Raw genomic sequence first — 21,938 nt, forward strand, 5'->3', positions numbered from 1 at the left:
TAGCATCCAATTCATTATTGAGGAAGTAAAGAGATGATACGTACCTAACAAACGAAGGAGCAGAAAAAGAACTCCCAGGGCGTAAGACTTGAGTTCAGGGCTGACTGTCCTATGTGCAAAGAAAAGAAGGAGAGAGAGAGAGTCTTACCACTCCACTTTAATTAACAGGCCCGGGGCCGCTCGCTACCCTGCATCAGAGAATTAGCAATAGTTTTTTCCTCCTGCTTTCCCTGCCTCAAGCCTGAAAAATAATGGTAACTGTAGTGACAAGGTAAGTTTTTAATAACTAGAGCTCACCTTGTCATTCGAAGGACAGAATGTAAATTTGGCCGTAACATCTTCATTTAAAGACACCTTGTTTTTGCCAGGACAGGGATGCATCTTAGGTTAACAGGTCCCACCAATGTGAGAAACCTGGGAAGACCACCCCCATGTGGCTCACCAACGGGCCAGCGCCACAAACACCCCTGTCGTTCCCGGGGCATCTGGAGAGGTCAACCAGAGCGGCGTGGTCCGACACCCTGGAGGGGCCGCTGGCAGTGGGACCCGTCCCCACGCAGGCCCAGGTCCTCTCCCGCCGGGTGCACCTTCACACGGCCCAGTTCCGTGGTTTGAATGGACTCCACGCCCATGGCTTCGGGTCACCCAGACAGGCCCTTACAATGAGCGCCTCACATGTGTCCTGAAACCCTCCGAGTGCCACGGTGCCTGGGGGCGCCGCTCGGGCTGAGGAAGGGGGCGCCGGCACTGTATCAGCGAGGCCACCGTCGGTTCTCTCTGGAATGTGCATGGTATAAAACCCAAGGTCTTCAAACTTACTGGCTCCACGGTTCATTTTTTTTTGCACATTCATTTGAAAGGACTGACTGAAAGACAAAGGAAAAGTCTCCTTGTCCAGATGACATGCTGGCATAATGAGCCAGAATGTTTATCGCCTGAAACCCGATTCCCTTCGAGCTGTCACATCACCAGCAGGAAGGTAAGCAAGGAGCTGGGGTCCCCCTCCATCCTCTGAGGGGCTGGCTCCCACAGGAGGGGTGGTCCTCGGATACAGTTACGCAGAAATGGCGGCATCAGGTCTGTCATTCAAAGTTCCTGGCAAGGCCAGGGACCCAGCCGAGGCTGCCCGCCTTGCTAGGGGAGAGGCCTCTCAGATATTGGGAACCACCCTCGGAGCCTCCGTATCCCCGTCTGTTAGAGGGGGCGCTACTAAAGGTGTGCACGCAGAAATTAAAATGAGAGCCTGGCGCTGGCCCGTGAGGCTCGGCGGTGCCAGCGGCCTCCCTGCTGGGGCGTCCTGAGCGCTCTGGACGCCAGGCGAGCTCCTGTCTGGCGCGGCAGTGGGCCCACTGCTCTGGGACGGGGCAGAGGGCTGCACACGTCTGGGAGCAGCTCAGGCTGTGCCGTGTCTGCCCGGAGCGCCTGTGATGGCAGAGTTGGCTGTGGGGGCGGCGAAATAAGGCGCACCCCCCCCCAACACAGGCCTGCGTGACCTGTGCCCCCCACGGGCCCCAGCAGAGCTCGGAGCCACGAGGTCAGCGAGGCGCAGCCGGGTCGGCGAGACCGGACCACTGAAACGGCAGCGAGCACTGCCTGGGTGTCTAAGGGCGCTCGCCAGGCTGAGACGTGAGGGGGGAAGCCTTCAGCCGACTTCCTGTGTGTGTGGTTTGCCTGTCACCACAACTGGGCTGGGTTTTGCAGAGGGGTCATAGGGAAGGAAAGGGGACCAGTCACTGCTAATGGTGAGGGTCATTTTTCCTGCTTCTTGGTGGCTTTTCTGTGTGATTAGCCCAAGAGAACTTCATGGGAATTTCTAATAACAAAAAATAAATGACTGGAAATGCAGCCACCCCAAACCCATACCTGAGATCTGATGGGTTTTGTCCACATACACGTGACAAAGAATCACCCACCATATACAATTTAAATTCAAAAGTTCACTTCATAAACACTTCTCACATTCTTAAGAATTTTCATTATTCCATTCAACAGTGGTACTATAATTTAACTCCAATTCAGGCTGTTCTGCTATTATACTTAACATTGTAATAAAAATCTGTCTGCATTGAGCTTTTTTTCTCGTAGAGATGTATTTTCTTAAGATAAGCAGCAAAAGTCAGGATTACTGCATAAAAAACCCCGAACATTTTTATGACTTTTGATTCACAATGCCCTATTGCTGTTTCGAAAGGAGCGACATGCTCTTCAATGCCACCAGCTGCATGTGGTTTTGCCAGTTCTGCTACAGCCTTTCAAACACTGGGTGTGAATTTTTAAAATACCCCTTTCACATTCCGTAAGGGTTCGATGGCACTTTGCTCCTGTACCCGTGGCGCCCCTGCACACTAACAAGGCCTTGCTAATGGCCTTCTAGACACCACTCCGCGCTTCCTCTCAGCCCTCTCCCCCCAGAGTTCACGAGGGGCACCAGGGACTGTGTGGCACAGCGAGAAGGGCAGACGCTGGCTGCAGCAGCTGGGGGCGCACACGTGCGCCGGTCGCCTGCACGCGCTTCGGTCCTGGCCCTCGGGGTTGAATGGGTGTGTTCAGGTGGCTGCACCCGGGGAGGGGCTGTGTGTCTCGTGCCACTTCTGGGTCGGAGGGATGCCGGGGCTCCACGCGTTCCGCGTCTAGGCCCCTCACACTAATCAAACGTGCCAGCGACTCAGGATATTACTCAACGCTTCACATTTGGGGCGCCTCCCTGGGCCCAGGACAGGCCCTGAGAGAGGGAACCACAGAACGAGGGGTGGCTCTCCCCGACCATCTGTTTGTACAAGGACAGTCACCGCGCACCTCCACGGGCCACTCGGCACAGCGTCACGCCCTCCTTGAGGGCCCTCGTATCTCTACGGCGCTGGCACCACCCCCCCAGGCCCAGATTCAAAGCAGGTCTGAGAAGCGTGCCCACTCGGTGGCCAGGTGGGGGCCGGCCTCGGGGACTCGGCTAGCCCAACGCCATCTTCATCTGGCTCCAATCACGCGCAAAAACCAACACAGGCCCACAGTCCCTCAAGATCGCCGGCAGAACCTATTCTCGGGAGGGCGCTACCTGGCGCGCTCCTCCCTCGGGCCCTGCTTTCTGCTGTTGGTGCGGCGCCTGATGTCACGGATTCCCGCGGGCCTACAGGGGAGCTGGCTCCAAGGGCGAGTCTACGCATCAGCCCAAGGTTCTGATCTCCAGGGGACCTGCCGCCGCTCACCGGGGGCGGGGGGGGGGGGGGGCCGGGAGGCTGGCCCCGGGGGCCCTGGTAAGCTTACCTGATGAGGATGATGACCGAGGGCGTCTGCGCCATCGCCCCGATCATGCTGCAGACACACATCACGCACAGGAAGGTGAGGAAGGCCTCTTGGCACCCGGGGCTGGGGCATTTTCCGGGAACCACGGTCGCGTTCTCGGGTGGCCCAGTTGTGAGGCACGCACAGCCGGTGAGATTCTGAAAAGCAGCAGGCAGCCCTTTCAGTCGGGGGTCCCTCCAGTGCCTAAACCCAAAGCCACCGTCCGGCTGGCGCTGTTCCGGCAGCCCCGTTGCGCATTCCGGAGCATCCCGTTAATTAGGCCTGAGCGAACGGGTGAGCTTTTAAGGAGGTTGCAAAACACGTACAAATAAAGGAGTATTTACAGGGAGGAGAGCGGGCTCCCGCCTCCTGTGTGTTTCATTTCCCTGCTCAAGTGTCCCTCAGTAAGCAAGCTGCACTGTGGACAAATGTGCAGCCCCCCCCCACAATTAGGGAGGAAATTGCGCTTCCACAATATGATAAAACATTGCCAAATTAACATTGCAATTACTTGCCAATTTGTCCTCTCTTTCATGCAGTTATAATTACACTGAAGTGTATTAAAAGAAGTAAATCAGGTAACCTGCGTATTGTGGCTGGTTTGGTGCCCAGTGCGGCACTGGGAACAAAGGACGTGCTCTGCGAGCCATGAAGTTGCTGCCATTGTGGGGCTCAGAGAGGGGGAGCTAATGGGAAAGTTCCTGAGCGGCTGAGAAAGCAGAGGACTAAGAGACGCGGGCAGCTCAGGGTGGTGCCGCGGAGCCGGCCACAGCCCAGGGAGACACACTGATGAATTTGTGATGGGAGAGGTGGCGGCAAAGCCCCCGCATTCCATCTGATCTTCGCGGGATCCTCGCCCGGCAGCCCCGTTCCCAGGCACGGTGCTCGCTCACGCTCCAGGAATTTCTGATGGCAAAGGGAGGGGCAGGGGCTGAGAGCGGCAGAGCCCAGCCAGCGCCAAGCCAATTAAGGTTCACTGATAACAGTGCAGGGACCTTTAATGAATGCAAAATGAAAACAACCATAAATGATTCATTGCTTTTCTTTCCTGGGCTGCAGCTTTCAGAGCACACACGGGGTGGGTGGGGGAGTGCTCCTGAGGGCCACCCCCCACTTTAAAGTCCTGCTCCTTTCTTTTCTTTCCCCAAGAACATACGGATGGCGCTTTCCTTACCCCATAAAGCTACGTGAGATGGTTGCAGGGGTGTCCAAAAGCCTTTCTGTGCCCCCGCCCCAACAGGAGCGCCCCCTACGGCTATGCTATGCTCGGCACAGGGGCCGGGCCGCGGCGGAGGGAGACGGTGCGCAGGTTGGATCCTTTTCCCTAAGCCGGCTGCGCAGAGCAGGGGCTCCCGTGGACTTCACAGCACCCCCGGCAGTTACCGCCATCCCCTCAAAGGCGCAAAGGTGCGGGTCCTGCCCCTCTGCCCAGGGGCGTCCTGGCTGGTCCTCAAATCCCAGGCTGCTGCCTCCACCTGTGCGAGCCCCGCGCCCAGCACTTCCGCTCCCGCACGCGGGCCGCTCCCGGGACACTCCCAGCCCGTCTGCGGGAGTGCCAAGCCCGCAGCCCCTGGCAGGAGACGGGGATCACGTCTCTTTGGGCGAACGTGACAGGTGGGAGCCCAGGTGGGCCTGGGCGCTCCGCTACAGGAGCTGGGGATTCTGGGTGCACAGGGCCGGCGGCGGGGAAGAGTCGTCCACCCACCGGTCCGAGTCGGGCGGGAAGCACCACAAAGGCAGGCCCTACAGTTTCATCTTTCTCAGGTGCCTAAGTGGAAGAGACAGCGCCCTCCAATGGAGTTCCATGGTAGTGTCACAAATGAAAAAGGATGCGGAGGGACAGCCCCTGGCCTCGGGATGGGGTCCCAGTGCGCCCCCTGCCCGTACACCACAGTCAGACAGGGCTCCGGGCTCGGGGCTCACGCTCAGGGGCAACCCCTGACCCGGACGACAGCAGCCTCCCTCCCCGTCTCACAGGACGGTCTTTCCTCTCCGCTGCGCCCGGGGCGGGGCGGCTCCCTGCCTCCAGGAGGGCTGGACGGGGCAGGTGGGCGGACCTGGCTTTACTGGACGGCACTGCGGCCTGGACAGCTGCCGATATTCAGGTGGCCACTGTGCCCCGCACAGAGGAAGCGGCCTCCCACGCTCGGGAGGCTGGGTGACCTGAGGGGCAAGGCGGAGCCGGCTTGTGCGTTCGGTAGGAACTCACCCGACAGGCGGATCTGCCTGGGCACAAAGTGGCGACAGTTTAACCGGAGGCGCAACCCTGCAGGAGCTAAAGCGCTTTATGTACTAACACGGAAGGACCGCCAAGAATATCACAAACAAATCCTCCCCGCCCCCCCCCAACACGGACAGAATGAGACTGGGTACGCGCACTGAACCCCAGAGAGCCACACCACAGGAAGCTACCAACAGGAATCGCCTCTCGGGCACCATGGTGGGTTCAAAAGCGAGTGAATGGGAGGCCGAGGTAGACAGGACAGTTTCCATGCCCTCCCTCTCATGCTTTGGTTTTTGAACCATATAAATGTATCATTTCTTAAAAAATTAAGAAGTCTAGAACTTTAAAAAACAAACCAATGAAAGAAGAATAGTACAGTCATTGAAAATCATACGCCTGTTCCACACTTCAGTCATTAATTTACATTGAGAAATGCTTCTACTCACACACAATGGTGGGGATAAATAATTACAATAACGCTGGAGACCTCGAGAGAGAGAAAAATTACTCCCTGGAATCTTGGGCTCCTTTTCCACTGCTGAAGAAAAGCGTGAGCGTGCTGTTTTGACAGCTCATATTATAAGCACAAAATACTCATCAGCAGTGTTTTAAAATACTGGCAAATAAAGTTGTTTTTGTTTGGGTTTCCCCTCACATTGCATACTGATGGATCAATTTCTATTAATCATACAAACACATTAATTCCTAGGTTGGAAGACTACTTTTCTAAGGGGACAGCTCCGGGGGCGGGCGCTCCTGTGTTAGGAGCCTGACGCGAACACGGGGAAGCGGAGGCTGGCTCCCGGCAGCCTGGATCCTGGGCTTGCGTGTCTGCCTGAACCGCAGTCAGCCACCGGGAGGGAGCGGCGATGTCTGCGAGATGCCAGGCCCGGTCCTGCGCCAAGGGCGGCCGAGGGCGGCTGTCCCCCAGGGAGCGCGGGTCCGCCTGCTCGCGCCTGTGCGTCCCCCCTCCCTGGCGGCGGCGGCGTCCCACTCGCCGAGGGGACCCAGCACTGAGGGCACCGCCACGTGGATGCGGACGTCACCCTCTGAATGGCAGCGCATCCCGGTGTGTCCGAGACATTTATGACTCTCTCCCGGTTCAGGGCAGTCCCTCGGCCGCTGCCCGTCACTTCTCACTGCCCGTCCGTAGCTTAGAATCTCTTCCCCTTCCTGGCCCGCCCAACCCAGGCGCTCTTTCCAGGCGGGGACCCTGGCGCCCACCATCCACGAAGAGCCCTGCCAGCAGCCCCCGCGCCGCAAGGCCGCGGGTGGGGGGAAGCCCCGAGAGGTACAGACCCTCGCCTCCCCCCGCGGGGTCGCGGCTGCAGGACGCCAGCCGGGGCGACGACTCCGAGGTGGGAGCAGGACCTCCGTCGGCCTCTCAGCCGCCATCTGTCACGCAGGGGCCCGGGCACACCCTGGCGGAGCCTCCATTGCCTCCCGCCCCCAGGGGGACCCCCAGGCTCACTCCTGGCTCCGCCACTCAGGCAGGAAGGGGCCGGCAGGGCCCAGGAGGGCGGTGGCGCTCGGGGATCCCCAGGCCCCGAAGGCTCCCTGTCTGCAGGCCGAATCCCCGTCCAAGCCATGAGGCCCAGGCCCCCACACCAGGCATGTCCCCGCTCACCCCCGACAACGAGGGAGCCCCCACCAGGACACCTCCCCTCCTCCAGAAAGAACGCCTGCCCTCCCTCCTTCTGGCCCCGCCCCGCCCGGGACCAGCTCCCACCCAGGCAGGCAGAACCTGCAAGTTCACTCCTCCGCCTCTTCCCTCTCTCCTTCCATCTCTTAGAAGGGAACCACCTAGCCTTCAATGTTGAAATTTATTTTAATAAAAAAGGTTCTCCTTATTGGAAAAAGGGTGCATGTTCATTTCAGACAGTTTAGAAATAAACAGAAAATTTGAAAGAAATATATAAAAGTTAACTTTTCAGTCCCCAGCAAGAGCTAACCCATGAACAGCGGGCTATGTATCCTTCCAATATTTTTCCATGCAAAGATATACATATATTTAGATTTTTTTTCCTTGATGAAAAGGGATCATAACCTATACAAAGTTTTAAATGCATTCTTTCCCCTTAATACTATTCTGCAAACACATGAGCCAGGCTGGCGCCTGCACTTGGCTGTGCCCTTGCACGTAAATTCTAAGAATCGACTGTATCTCACTTTATAGTGAACGGGCGCTCCTCACTTCCTGCATTTCCACAGGAGTCTCTGCCTTTCCCGCGGCCCGGCCGGGCCTCAAACGCCTCAGGTGCCCTGAGTGGCCGCACCCCCAGGGGGACTGGATTTCAGAACAGTCCTTCATGACAGGCTATCACCAGAGTAAGTACAAACTTTTCAACCTGTTCTGGCAAACGGGGCCGGGCTATCTAAGCGGGTTTGCAAGCTCTAAGCCTTTGAGAGCCAGACAGGAAGCAGCGGAGAGAGATGGTCCGGGTGCAAGGGGCGGCCGTGGCGGGGCGGCCGCCGCTCAGCCGCAGCCAACTGCCGCCCTGTCGGGGTGCCGGTGCCACGCCAGGTACGGCTCAACGTCTAGAGAGACACCGGGATCTGTGGACGAAACCCAGGCTTGGTTCAGCCCGCAGCCCACACGTCTGCGGGGCGGGCGCGGCGGCGCACAAGCAGCAGTGGGCCTCCCCTGAGAAGCGCGCGGACGGTGCCGCTCATCTCCAGCCCGGTGTCCCCGCGGGCACACAGAGCGGTGACAAAGGAAAGGGGAGCAAAGGGAGAACGCTCAGTGTCTGCTCAGACGCTGACCTGCTTCTTGAGAGAGTGCTGAGAGCTCGCCCCTTTCTCAGAGCGGTGGCTTACACCTGGGGGTGATTCTGGCCACCCCAGAATGACAGAAATACCTGGCGACACCAGTGGCTTCATAAACTGGGGGTGGGGCTGCTACTGGCCTCTGGCGGCAGAGCCCAGGGAAGCCGCTGAACGCCCTCCAGCCCGCAGAGCACCTCCCAGGACAGAGAAGAGTGCCCGGATGCACAGGGCTGAGGTGCAGGCACCGGTTACCGCAGTCGCGCTCAGCCCCGGGGCGGGGTGGGCGGGCGCTTTAAAAATACTGAATACAGAACCAGGAAACCAGACTTTCTATGGATGGGGCTCAGGCGTCATTACTGAAAAGGTCCCAAGTGAGTCTCACGCACAGCCAGGACTGAGAACCCTGACAGTCGGTGACAAGCCATGGACCCTACGCGGACAAGGGACTCGGGGCTCGGCTCAGCAGGCGCACGAGAAACATCTGCTGCCCGGACGGCGGCACAGACGGGTCGCCTGCCGTGAGGGCCCCACAAACCAGACTCCTACTGACTTCCCATGTTCTACCGGCGGCCACTGTAAGATTTTTTTTGTCAATTATTCAGTACGTCGAAAGGACAGAGCTTCCAGCAGCCAGCCAGCAGCACACCACGTGCCTTCTGCTGGAATAACCGCTTCTGAGAGCGAGAGGTACAGACGCAAGCTCGACAACATGCTCGTGCCACAGGGAGCTTACAAAGCCACCCAGCCTGCAGTCTGTTCGTCACCCCTCCTGGTCACCCGCTCCAGAATTACAAACCACATATTAAATGCAATCCCGCACACTTCCATGGCTGTCAGTCACGGAGCTACAAGAAAATAAAAAACAAAACCTAAACCAGAGCAGGAAGGAAAGTCTCCTGTCAGCAACCTGCTAACACTAACCAGATTCCCTTATAATCAGAACTATCTGAATGGTGAATGACTCACATCTAATGGAGTTAGGGGGAAGCTTCACCAGTCTTGGTGGAAGCTATCAAGTGCTGAGAGATACACAAGGACTGGGTCTCAAGTATAAACGTCAGCACCAGCCGACCTACCCACTTGCCGATCCTGAGTCAAGAGACGGCAGTGCCGTCTCCCGCGCGGCCCAGGCCGAGGCCAGCACGGGGCACCAGCCGCGCAGGAGGCCTGGGCCGCGGCTGCTCTGGGGACGCGGGAGTCGCCACAGAGCCTCCCCCCGCCGCACCCCGTACACCGGGCCCAGTGAGGGAGAGGCAGGAGGGGGGAGCCGTTCAACACAATGGGGGTGTGGGGTGTGGGTGGCAGGGGAGAGACTCACTGGGAGACAGCGTGGGGGGCTCTGCGATGGGGGCAGCGGGGGGGAACAGGCCCCCCAGCCTCCCATAAGGGGGCGCTGGGCGTGCGAGGGGCTTGGACAACCGGTCCCTGATAAGAGGGAGAGCGCACGCAGAGGCCTGGCGTTGCGGAGCTGGGTGTGCGGGGGAGCCCAGGACGGTCACCACAGCAAGGGCCCCTCCCAGGGGTGGGGGAGCAAGGAGCTTCCGGCTGGGAGGCGGATGCAGGAAGAGGTCCCTTCAGGTGGAATAAAGGGGGGCATCGTAAGGAGGAAGTCACAGAGACCGGGAAACACTGGGTTTGGGGTTCTACGGACTCCACGCTCCAATGCCGGCACATGTTCGGTGTGATCCTCAGCAAGTGACTAATCTGTCATCAGGGAATAAGCGACACCTTCCCAAGTCACCGAGAGGACCCGCGAGGTAACACCTAGGGCGGGGCGCACACGAACGCGTGGCCCGTTGGCACTGAGCAGGGTGGAGTAGCCCAGCAGATGGTGACGGAACGAACGGAGGGAATGGGGAAGCCAGCGCGGAGCGGGGGGGCCTTGGGTGAGTGGGACAGTTTTTTTCAGAGCTTGGAGACAAGAGGAAAGAGTAAACCAAGAACCAGGAACGTAATCTGCCTTTTGGCATTTTCTCAAAATACTGCAGCAGAGGATTAAGAGACGGCAGTTGCTTTCTTTTTCGGACGGCGGCCTGAGAGCCCTTTGACCGGGCCATGAGGGACGCGTGGAAGGCCCTGATCGGGGTGCGCAGGCTCCTGGAAAAGCTGCTGTTCCAAGCCTCACAGTTGTGGTGGCGTTTACGGCTAAACTGTCCCAAGGGCCCTTTTCCAGGAATCGTGTCTCAGTGCCCCCCAGTGCCTCGCCCGCCTTCTGGGGGCCAGGGCGCTGAAGCCTGTCTCTATGGGGAAGGGCCGCTACTCTTACCCCCGCCCTGGGGTCTGGGGCTTCTCCAGTCCCTGCCTTGTAAGGGCAGGGGGAGAGCCTCCCCGCCTTGCCTGCACCCCACGGACGAGCTGAGGCTTCCAGGAGCGGGAAGGACAGGCAGGCGTCTGGGGAATAAACGGCGCGGCCAGAGGGAAGTGGAGATGCTCGCCGGCCGACAGCTGCAGCCATGGCTTGCTTGTTCCGGCAGCTGGAAGCAACCCGAGGCCTGGCTGGGCTCTGATGCAGTAAGGCTCTTGAACACACATGTGAGAGGGAATTTTTAAGACGATTTTTGGGCCACAGAATGCTCTGGAATAGACTCCTTGGGTATCAGGGCTCTAGCCTGTATTTAATTCTTATAACAGGATAATAACCAACAATGATTTATAATACAACTTTCTGAATATTAATGACATTGTTGTCATGAAAAAGAATAGCTTGTATTTTTATTTTAACTGCTCTCCAGATTCCATCCCTTTTTAAAAAATTCATCTCCACTCACATAAAGAAATTGCTTTATCATCTAATTTAAAAAATCTGTTCCTCCCCCCTCCCTACCCATGGAGATTTATTTTCTCTATAGAAAAATGTTAATAACTGGCCAGGAATCTAAATGTTAAAAGCAAGGAAAAAACTAAATCTTTGGGAATGAAAATAAATTATCCACATTTTCTTATTTCAGGAAAATTGCTGCTCCCCAAAGACACAGGATGCGGCAAGGAGAGGAAACACACGATTTCTACTCTAATTCCTTGAAAGCAGCCACTCTGCTGTTTTCCTTTCTGGCTTTCCCTCTACGCGTTCCTGGACATTTAGGGAGCACCCGCGGATGCCAGTCCTTGCTCAGGAAAGCCCAGGTCAGGGCAGTGACAAATGTTCCCCGCGGGCCACTGCAGTGAAACGGGACGCCCGCCCCCGGGACCAAGGCCACAGAGGCAGGGCCCCTAAGGCTCAGAAGGGGACAGAGGAGGGGCCTGGCCACGTGCTAGCGGGTCAGCAGGTGTCGTCCCGGGAGGGAGCAGTACGCAAATGCGCCTGGCGTGCGGGAGAAGCTGACGCCGCAGGCCGAGAGGAGGCAGAGCGGAGGAGGATGGCTGAGGGCAGACCCATGTTGAGGCATAATCCCACCTAGATCGGAGCCCGGAGCCATCTGCTAGCTGATACATTAGCACTAGAAAGGGTCATCTGCAGTATTGCAGAAATCACTCTGGCTGCAGTGCAGAAGGCAGACCAGAAGGGAGCCCCCCCCCCGAGTTGGGAGTCCCAGTGGGGCAACTACTACCCTGGTCCAAGCAAGAGGCGAGGACAGCACATAGCAGGGCAGTGGTGGTGTGGACGCAGAAGGGCAGGTTCAAGAGACGCCTGGCAGGCAGGATCAGCAAGAGCTGGTGACCAGTCGCTTGGCATCAGGCTGTCATTGCAGGCTGACAGCCAACTGTGTGTTTCAAGCCAAGAGGAAGAGAGCCAAAAAAAAAAAAAAAAAAAAAAAAAAGTATAGTGGGAGTACAAAAAGGGTGGGAGGCATCTAGGTGAGAAGAAACTGAGGGAACTGAGTAGGGATGAGGCTGAATTAATGGCAGGCAGTCTCATGTTTGGAAGAGGTCTTCTCTGATAAATGGTTTTCTAGCCTTTCTTTACATACTTCTGCCGATGGGGAGCTCATTACCTGTGGAGTCATCGTATTCCACTGATACCCTTTGTGAGTGCCTTGAACCACTATCTATTTCTCTGGCATATATATAATTTCCTTTAAATTTTTACCGTCATCTGCTTAAAGATGCTTTTTGGAAACCTATGGGATGTAGCAAGGAGGACCCAGCAGTCCTCCCAACCTGTGGATGGAAGGCCCTTCCCAAAGCAGGGCAGCGGCCGAGGAGCGCCACCGCGCAGAACACCGAGCAGGGGAGGCGTGGGCTGCCCACCCGCCCTGGACCTCAGGTGTGAGCCGCCCCGGCTGCCCGCGTTCCCCGCCCCGCAGGCCCCGTGAGCAAACCGCCGTACCGTGCTGTTGCAGCCAGCAAAGCAGGCGGACAGGTAGGTGACGCCGTCCGCTCCACACACAGGCGTGAAGGAGTCGGTCTGGCACTCACAGTTTTTATTGCAGGGTGAGTAAGGGTCCAGGGCCGAGCCAGGCGCTGAGCTGAAAGAGGAAGGAAACAGGGAGCCCGTCAGAGAATGGCCCCCTTCCGACAGGACCCGCCCAGTGACACTGCTCTGCCCTCCACGGGGACGAGTGGCCTGGCGCCCGTCCTTCCCTCCTCCACACTCACCGGTGACCCCCTCTGTCCCACAAGATCCAGCCCAGAGTCCCCGCTGAGAGCGCTGAGGGATGTCCCCAGCACCAGGCGCCCGGCCGGGAGGGAGCCTGTCTGCCGGAGGAGCAGCAGCCCTCTTCTCATTCGCAGCCACGCGCTCTCTGGGCTGGCGACGCTCGGGGCCCTGCTCAGGGCAGCCTCCTCCACGATGCCCCCTATTACTGCAGCCTCCACTGGACCGACCACTCCTCCTGCACGGCCGGACACTTGCTCCCCCTCTCTTTGGGTTGGTCCCTGTCTCTGGTTCACTCCCTGTGCCTCGTGATCCTAACAAACTACTGTGGCTACACCGCTTCTGCGATGACTGTGCCCGCTTGATTGAGTCCATTTCCTGTGAAAAACAGCACTAAGATACTTTAAATTCTTTTACACCCCTAAAGGCAGCTACCTAGAGCAGCAACCTGCAAAGAGGAAAAGGGAGAAGGGGGTGTTCTCAGTGCCGTGAGAGACAAAGGGCCTCTTTTCACTGGAGTCCCCAGTGCTCAGAGCGCCTCCTAATAAAGAGGGGACAGGGACACCGGGCGGGCGCGCGAGCCAGGCCCCGTTCAGGTGCTGCATGCACCCTCTCCTTTGCCCTCAGCGCGACCCCGCAGGAAACGAGGCCCCCCCAGGAAGCGCCACTGCCCTAACGTGCCTGACTTACATGTGGCAGAAGGGACCGGGACTCCGCTGACTGGCAGTCGGCGGAGGGACTGCAGGCCCCAAGCTTTCCCCTTCTTCATTGAAGAGTGACTTCCTTAGAGCAGGGCCTGTGCTTTAAACCGCCCTAAGCTCACCACCTGAGAGCGGCCGCGGCAAGGCTGGTGGCAGCACCGCCAAATACCAGTATTAAGGGCACGTGCAAACCAGGAGGCGCCCTGTGTGAGAGGGAGGGGCTGTGTTGGCATGGGGACTGGAAGAGGCTCTGGTGGCAGTGCAGGGGACAGAGGGGCGCGCAGCGCCTGTGCGTGTGAATCATGCACAGAGAGCTGCCTCTGCCTGCGTTCTCCCACTTCTCCTGCTTGTCCTCGAGGGGTGGCAGGTAAGCCCGGCCCTACTGCATCTTCTGGCCTCCCTGCAGGGGGAGGCCTGGTGGCCTGCCTGGAGGAGGTGGTGGGCGTGGACAGGGCCTGGTGGCCTGCAGGCCAGCTGTGCTACAGTCTCGGTGCTCCAGGCTGGCTTCTGAGTGCGGCCTCAGGGTCCCATGTAGGAAAGGGAACAGCTGTCGGTATGGGATATATAAGGCTAATAGCTACATAATAAGAAAAATGGTCCCACAAAAACTAAGTTCCTTCCCTTCATCCCCTCTCTCCTTTTTATTTTGCCCTCCTACTTATCAGTTCCCAGCCGGGCCAGAGCTTGTAATTACTATGGGAGTGGAGTGTGATGATAGTTTCTGATAGTCCAAGGAACTGCTGAAGTCCATTCTGTGTCTCATTTGAAGCTGAATTTTACAAGGAAATCCGTCTTTATTTTCTATCTTCACATCACTTCTACCGTCAAATGCCAAACTCAGCACCTCAGGCCCCCCGGGGAGTGACGGCTGACCGCCGGCCCCAGCGTCTCCCAGCCACCCTGCCACACCGCACGGCGTGGGACGGTCTGCCCTCTCTGTCCGGAGCGGTCACACTTGTTCTTTGACCCCGGGGGTCAGAGGCAGCGGCAGCGGCCTCGTCCACCTCTTGGCCCATGGTCACTAGGGACGACGCTGGCGCCATCAGCCTACCCGAGGGGCAGCCCGGTGCCCTGAGCAGCCAGGGGCGGGAACAGACGCCACTGGTACTTACGTGTTTCCATAGGGAACGGTCACCCCAGCCACGGGGCCCGTGTCACAGCCCAGGAACAGAAAGGAGACGTAGCAGGCTGTGGACACCAGGTTGACGAGCATGGCCATCCGGATGGCCCCCAGCGCGGACAGGCTGAGCTTCTTCACCAGGAGGCCGCCCAGGAAGATGCCCAGACAGGCACAGGGGATCGCGGTCATCCCTGCGGGCAAGCAGAGGGCGGGCCGTGAGCCAGGACAGCAGCCGTCCGCGCACGCTTCTGCGGTCCCGCCGGGCCCCGGAGTCGCGGTCCGGGCCTCACCTCTGCGGGGCCCCCCGAGGAACTCCCGGAAAGCGGGGCAGACACACACGGGAGTCTAAGTGCATCCACTATTGTGCTGAGGGGGGTCCCGCACAGAAACATGCCTGGCGTGGGGACTGCCAAAGACGAAGTCACTCAGTGGCAATGCGCGCACACACACACGTCAGGGAAGTGAGTGCCAAGGAGCAGTGATGTGCTCTGCGTGCATTTCTGAGGTGACGTGGGACCAAAGCTCATTTGGTGATTTCCACCTGCTCTTCTAACTGGGCGAGGAGGGCTTCAAGGAAGGGCCTGGGGGCTGTTTAACCAAAAGCCCCACAGCGCACGGCCGTGGGGACGGCGTTTCAGGCAGTCCCATGACCTCTCAGGAAGGGCCGTCAATCAAATCAATACATTTTGTGGCTCTTGGTGAGTGACTGGCATAAAATGTTTTCTGTCTAATAAACAGCTATCTGCAATACAACAGAACCATAGCCTGTTATTTCTCATTCTCAGAGACTAAGGGGATTTTAGGAGGACCCAAAAGTCCTAGGCTTCCAGCCTCTTGTTTGCTTTTGCGCTGTTTCGACCCACATCATCTAAAACTCGGCTTTAAATTACCCGGAGCGCTGCTCACCCATGGGTGCACTGTGCACAGCCAACCTCCCTGCCTCGGCTGCCCCTCCCTGCCAATCAGGAGACCTAGAGGTCAGTCGACTACATCAACCAGCTGCTGTGTGCTAAGGGAATGTGTACTAATTTTAGTATTAGGCTAAGAAATATATAACCAGGGAGGCTAAGCTCTGTTAAGAAAACATCACAAATTACATTTAAAAAACCGTGTAGTATCTCCCGTGTTACCGGATGCCCTTGGAACACCTCTGCTGGGCTCCCCCGCCCCGCGCACCAACAGGGCCGGTGGCTGTGCCCCACGCCCACCGCCCCTCCTCTCCTCCCCCGGGCACGGGCACCCAGGCTTTGAGCTTCCTGGCCCTCTCTTGTAGAACATTCTTGCCCCATGCCTCGACTTGTCTGGCCCCGCTCCCCGTCAGAGAGGCCCTCCCAGACTGCCCCGCGGGCCCCCGCACCCCACCCAGGGTTCCCTATTTCCATGGCTCCTGCACAGTCAGAAACTGCCTGCTGTGTGTTTGGTCGTCTTGTTCCTGGTTCCTTCTCTCCCTGCGGAACTGCAGGCTCCCTGAGGACAGGAGCCCCCTCCATCCTCTGCGGTCCGTCAGGGCTCCCCGCACCTGGCCAGAGGGGCCCTCGGGGCTGTTGCGGGGACCGTGGGCTGTTGCGGGGACCGTGGGCTGTTGCGGGGACCGTGGCGGGGGGAGCCTGCTGAGCCTCTGGGAGTGAGCGCGCTGGGACGCACACAGCAGAGAGCAGGCCTGCGCTTTGCTTCCTGTCCAAACAGAGACGGTGGGCCTGTCCTCCAGCGGTGACAGTAACTATGACAGTAACAGGCTTCTGGCACCTTCTCTCCAAGCCATCACTCACCTCCCTGCCCCTCCTTGATGCAACTATGCCCTTCGCATTTGGGCTGGTCACAGACTGGTTCCTGAAACGCTTTACTCATTCGGTTCACCTATGCAGACCGAGTTCTGTTATCCTCATGAATAAGTCGTTGTCACCAGCCCCTTCAGCACTGATGCTGCACTTTTCTGAATTCTGCCTCAGTTGCTGACGCCTTCCGGGGTGGCCCGGAGCCCGCGCGGATGCCCGAGCCTTGGCTTACGCTCCCGGGGCCTCGCCGTCTCACTGCGGGGTCCCCCTGGCAGCCAGGGCCCCGGAGGCCACGCTGATGGGAGTGATGCCCGGGGCGGGGCCCGGGGACAGGGCAGGCCCAGGCCGCCTGCCCGCACAGTGGCGGGAAGGCCCTCCCCCGCCTGCTCTGACAGCCGGGGACGAGTCGCTGGGAGAGAAACAGGCGCCAGAAGTCGGAGCTGTTTTCCAGAGCTTCTGCCCTGAAAACTACTGATTTGTTAACAGAAAACTGAGGAATCTAATCTTAAATTGAAAACAACCCCAATGTTCAAACAACTGTGCAACTGTAATCAAAATGGAAGAGCAGCAAAGCGATCAGGAGATGAGAAATTCTCCGGGCGGTGAGAGGTGGAGCTGGGGCGATGCTAGTTATAATGAAGAAGTTATAACTTTAATTACAAAGAGAGGCATTCACCCTATCTCTGTCAAGCAGGTATTATAGGGCTGGCTGCGTATTGCTAATCACTCCTAGAAGAAACATTTCTAAAGCAGTGGATGATGAAGAGTTATTAGTAAAGAAAAAAAAAAAAAGACTTGTGTTTCCTGAGCGGTTTCCAGGGAGACGTGCTGGGATCTGGCCCCATCACGGCGGATGGACTTTCATCTTTTATGTCCTCGTGCGGTGCCAAAGCCTAGGGAAGAGCCGGTGAATTTCTGCCCTCCTAAACAGCCGCCAGCCGCTCAGATCAAGCTTGCGGCACGTCTGGGGGCCAGGAGGCTCCCACAGGTAGTTCCCCCAAGGCTGCCCATCAGTCTGGCCTCTGCCACATTCAGTAACTTTCCCTCTTTTTGTAACTGAAGTACGGACTCTTTGGTGTCCCATACCTTTGAACTCTGTCAAATTCAACCATGCTGAGGCACACAGGAAAGTTCTTGCTTTTTCATGCTGCATGACAGTCGTTATATAAATTATTTACCCAGTCCACTGCTGACAGACATTTGGGTTGTTTCCAGTTGGAGGGTATTAAGCATAAAGCTGCTATGAATACTGCTACATATGCATCTAACAACGAATGAGTGGACCTACGCACTTGTTTCTGTTGGGTATGTGCCCAGAGGTGGGACGGCTGGGTCCCAGCATATGCGTATGCTCGGTCTGAACGGGCACCACTGCGGATTTTCCCAAAATGCTTGCACCATTCTGCACACCCACCAGCCGTGGAGCAGGTTCCAGTTGCTCCACCTCCCCACCAACGCTTGCCAACGTCTGTCTGGTAGATGCTCGAGCATCCTGGCCTGTCACAATGCTTCCTGCGCACACTTTATATTTTAGTTCTGTATTATCATGTATTTTTTTAGTAACTGCCTCAGGCGGGCTAATCTTACCTGGAGAAAGGCCTGTGAAACTGCTACGCGGGGCCACGCACACATGCTGTGCAGGAGCAGCCTCAGTACCTCCGAGCCGGATCCATCACAGGCACGGCAGCCCCCCGCCCCGCCCCGCCGCCCGGGGCGCTGAGGCACACACTCACCAAGTAGCTGGTTGGCAGAAGAGGTGGTGAGGTTAAACTGCTGCTCCAGGTACTTCCCCAGGAAGGCGGCGAAGCCAGCCACCACGGCGATCTCCATGCAGGCAGCCAGGATGATGCAGGTGAACACAGGATTGGAGAGCAGGTGCCTGGTGACCTTGGGGATGACTGCGGAGGAGGCGGAGGGCACAGGTCACACAGCTGCCTCCCAGGCCTTCTGCCCCCAGGACCCCTTCTCGTCACACATCCACCAGCCTGAGCAAACAGCCCAGGACTTGCCCAGTCCCCCAGGCCAAAACCTGTCACCTGGAGGTTGCCCACAACTGCAAAACTCCAGCTTCCAAATATACGCTGTTTGCCAGTGAACCTGATGCCCGAACGGGAGATGCTATGATGTGCCTCTTAGCAGAGTTCACCGGAAACACTGAAATGTTTTATAATAAGGAATCACACCTTATTTTCACACCCCCCCCAAAAAAAAAAATAAAAGGAGTTTAGGGTTTGTTTCTCAAAAGGGAAAATATGGCTTAATTATATGTTATAAAAATATGACTATGTTCTATCAACATATCTAAGTATATACATACATATATATAATTAATATTTACAATTGTATATGTGCATTAAGGAAATATATTGAATCTTAAATAAGAGTTTCAAGAAAGAAATGAAATTCTAGTGCTCTCCCATATATACTTAGAGATCTGTAAAACCCACTGCCACTTCCTTGTGGCCCCCACCCTCACGGCCACCTGCCTGGACAAAGCCACCGCAAGCCCGCACTTGGGGGATTACTACTGAAACACCCAACTAGGGCCTGCGTTTCCACTCCTGACCCAGTGTAACCATCCCCACACGGCAGCCAATGGGATCAGCTCGACTCACATTGCTCCTCCCCGTTCCACCGTGGGCCAGTGCCATGGCGGCAGCCGGCCCCTCGGCCCCACTTCCTACCCGACCCCGTCCTCCCTCCAGCCCAGCCCCCCTGCCTGGCACTGCTCCTCCTGACACCCAGGCCTCCCCGCCGAGATCTGTGCACTGGGCTGCCCCCTCCAAGGGGGCACCCTGCCCCCAGGTCTGTGGTGCACGTGTGTCCCCTCCTCAGTACCCAGGCCGAGCGAGCAGCAGCCGGCCGAGCCCCTGGCTCCGGGCTCAGATGAAAGTTGATGCGAAAGTGTGATGTGGCTTGCGCTCCCCTAAGTACCACCAGAGCCAGAAAGCAGGGCTTGCTGAGGTCATGCATTTTAATCTCATTTTATTGTACTCTATTTTTCTTAAAGTATGTCATTTCCTAAACCACTAAGACTTCCTTTTACATTAGTGCTTTTAAAAATGGGATATTTGGTTTCTTTTTAATCCTTCAAAAACAACATCATTATTTGGGTATTTCCAGTGATTCACATCCTTGGCACGTGGCCTTTTGGCCAGGTCTCCTTCACTGCGAGTGACGACGGGCCCTGCCGGGGCGCAATGGGGCTCTGCGGACCCCCGGCCGACCCGGCCGCCTCCATATCCGCACCGTTATTTTAACAAGCGCCTACAGAAAAGTTAGCTGAAACATAACTGATACAGCACGTGGCTTGTCAGAGCCATCATCGCTTAAGACAATGCCAGGTTACGTCAACCAGGCTTAACGTTATTCACAGGAAAGTCTCGTGTACAGGATGGAAGCGGCGGTGGGCAGAGAAGGGACGCGCCCGCGGACGGCGTGCGCGAGAGCGCAGTCAGGGGCCCCGCCCTGCGGCAGGCACAGCGGCGGGCAGTGCCGGGCGCACGGTGCTCGTTCCCCTGCACCAGAGGAAAAGGCAGCTCTCAGTCCCAGGTGAAGCAAAGGGCACGCTAAGCCTAGGGAGTCCCCGTCGGCACCAGGGCCAGGCGAGTGACGGGTAAGCGGGGGTCCACCACTACTCCCAGGCGGTGAATGCGCCAGCCGCCCTGAAGGGGAGACCTACTCAGACAGGTTCCATCTCCTCTCCCAGGAGGCGAGACCTCTACATGGCCCAACTAATTAGAATAAAATAAGAATCAAGGACACATCAGTTTTCAATAATGTTAACCGACAAGCTCAATAAATCACAATGACAGAACAATGGGTCAGGAACTGGCACACACACAGAACTGAAACTTTATCATTCATGGGAGAGACATCAAGTTTCAAAAAGACAGGGAGATAAGGCCCCTTCGACACACCGAAAGACACTCAGCGATGGGAACGGACTGGCCCGGCGCCTGGGGAATCCGAACCGCTGTGGGCGGGTGCCCAGCCCCACGACGCCCCAGCTGAGGAGCCTCCGGCAGCGGCCCGGGGAGGGGAGGGGTGGGTGGCCACCAGGGGCCCCACGTGGGTCCTTGTGAGATCACCAAACCTGAGGGGGAGGCAGCTCCTGGACTAAATAAACGCGAGCCACACACACAGGAAAAACAAAGCAAAGCCTTAAAAGAGGTGTAAGAACAAAGATTCTGAGGAAACAGCTTTACATCCATGGTATTCACCCATCGATATCTGGCTTTTCTGCAAGTATGCTGGCATATATGTATTTTATATATTTATATAAATATAAACATATATGTATATTTATTTATTACAGGGCTTCAAACATTTAGGATAACTGACTTTTTAAATGTTTCAAATAATGTCTGCAAGTGTTTGCATTTAAAATCTGTGTTTCAATGTTCTGGAATTTTCCTTTGTTAAGTACACATTTTTTAAGTATTGTACAAATCCTTAGAGGAATACTGATTGTGTCATGTTTAAAAAATGTGGACTGTTAAAAAAAACACAAAGGTGAATACACGGGGCATCAACAGAAGGTAATGAGGAAAGTCTGTGCCCTCACGTACACAAGCCCCTTGCACGGAAGCCTCCCTCGTCAGAGGCCAGGCTACTGAGGGAGGCTGCCGTGCCCGATGGGGTGGCGCACTGCGATGGTGCAATGTCCCCGTGACAAGGGACTGGCTGGCTGTGTCACAGAAGGGCAAGCTTCACACTGCAGAGAGCGAGGCCAGGATCCTGCCGGGTGACAAGAGCACCTCCTCGTCGTGAAGGAATTCGGAAGCTGTGGCCGGCAGCATTCTGACAGGTAAGGGCACAGTTGCTGGATCGGGGGCTCGCCTGGAACGGAGCGCTCTAAGCTCTGGAAACACGCTGACAACCAGCAGGCAGGCTGAGGGCAGCCCCGGGGAACGGCCCTCGGCCACCCTTTCAGAGTCCGCTCCATCGCCTCGGTCACAGCGCAGTGCTCGCATCACGACCTTCAGAGGAAGCAGCCACACCGCACGACAGCCACACCGCACGACAGCCACACCGGCTCAGAGGGAAAACTACTGCCCAAACCTGCAGCCTCGGGCCCACTCCGACCTTTTTGCGAGAGGTGAGCCTGTCCCCCACCTGCACCTGGCTGTCGAGGACCCAGGGGGCTTCGCGGCTCCCTCTCACTGTCACCTCTGAGGGAAGTTGCTGGCTACCAGCTCCCGTGTGCCCGCCTTCGGTGAGGTGACAGGTGGAATGTAATGCGTCCCGTGTGTAATAAGTCTTCACTTAACTAAACCTTCAATAAGTTCTGCAACTTTAAGTGAAAAGATATGTAACAAATGCAACTTTACCAGAGGATAACTGATGCAAAGAGGAGTTAAGTTCCTACAGCATCTCACCAACATTGTAACGTTTTAGATTAGAGGACCTGCCTATAGAGAAGGTCGTGGTCTGCGTGAACAACAAAAAAGCCATCTGCACAGGACAATACACAGCAAAGCCAGTGACCGGACTGGCCTCTGGGGCCCTATAGACAAGACTCCTGGGACGTGGCCGA

The 21,938-nt window shown here is 56.9% G+C and overlaps 1 protein-coding gene across 4 annotated transcripts in view; it reads right to left on the reverse strand.

The window, feature by feature from the left end:
- SLCO3A1 (solute carrier organic anion transporter family member 3A1) overlaps positions 1–21,938 on the reverse strand; it is a 191,801-nt gene that overhangs the window by 11,052 nt on the left and 158,811 nt on the right. For all 4 annotated transcript variants that reach the window (XM_054585204.1, XM_054585186.1, XM_054585212.1 and 1 more), the window contains exons 5-9: positions 18,133–18,297; positions 14,617–14,815; positions 12,537–12,675; positions 3,262–3,437; positions 45–109 (exon numbers count right to left, since the gene is read on the reverse strand). In XM_054585204.1, the coding sequence (XP_054441179.1) occupies positions 45–109; positions 3,262–3,437; positions 12,537–12,675; positions 14,617–14,815; positions 18,133–18,297 (744 nt within the window). The remainder of the gene's footprint in view (positions 1–44; positions 110–3,261; positions 3,438–12,536; positions 12,676–14,616; positions 14,816–18,132; positions 18,298–21,938) is intronic.

This window comes from Pteronotus mesoamericanus, unplaced genomic scaffold (assembly GCF_021234165.1).
Source record: "Pteronotus mesoamericanus isolate MK-2021 breed Mesoamerican mustached bat unplaced genomic scaffold, CSHL_Meso_final contig_1205, whole genome shotgun sequence".
Taxonomy (NCBI): Eukaryota; Metazoa; Chordata; class Mammalia; order Chiroptera; family Mormoopidae; genus Pteronotus; species Pteronotus mesoamericanus.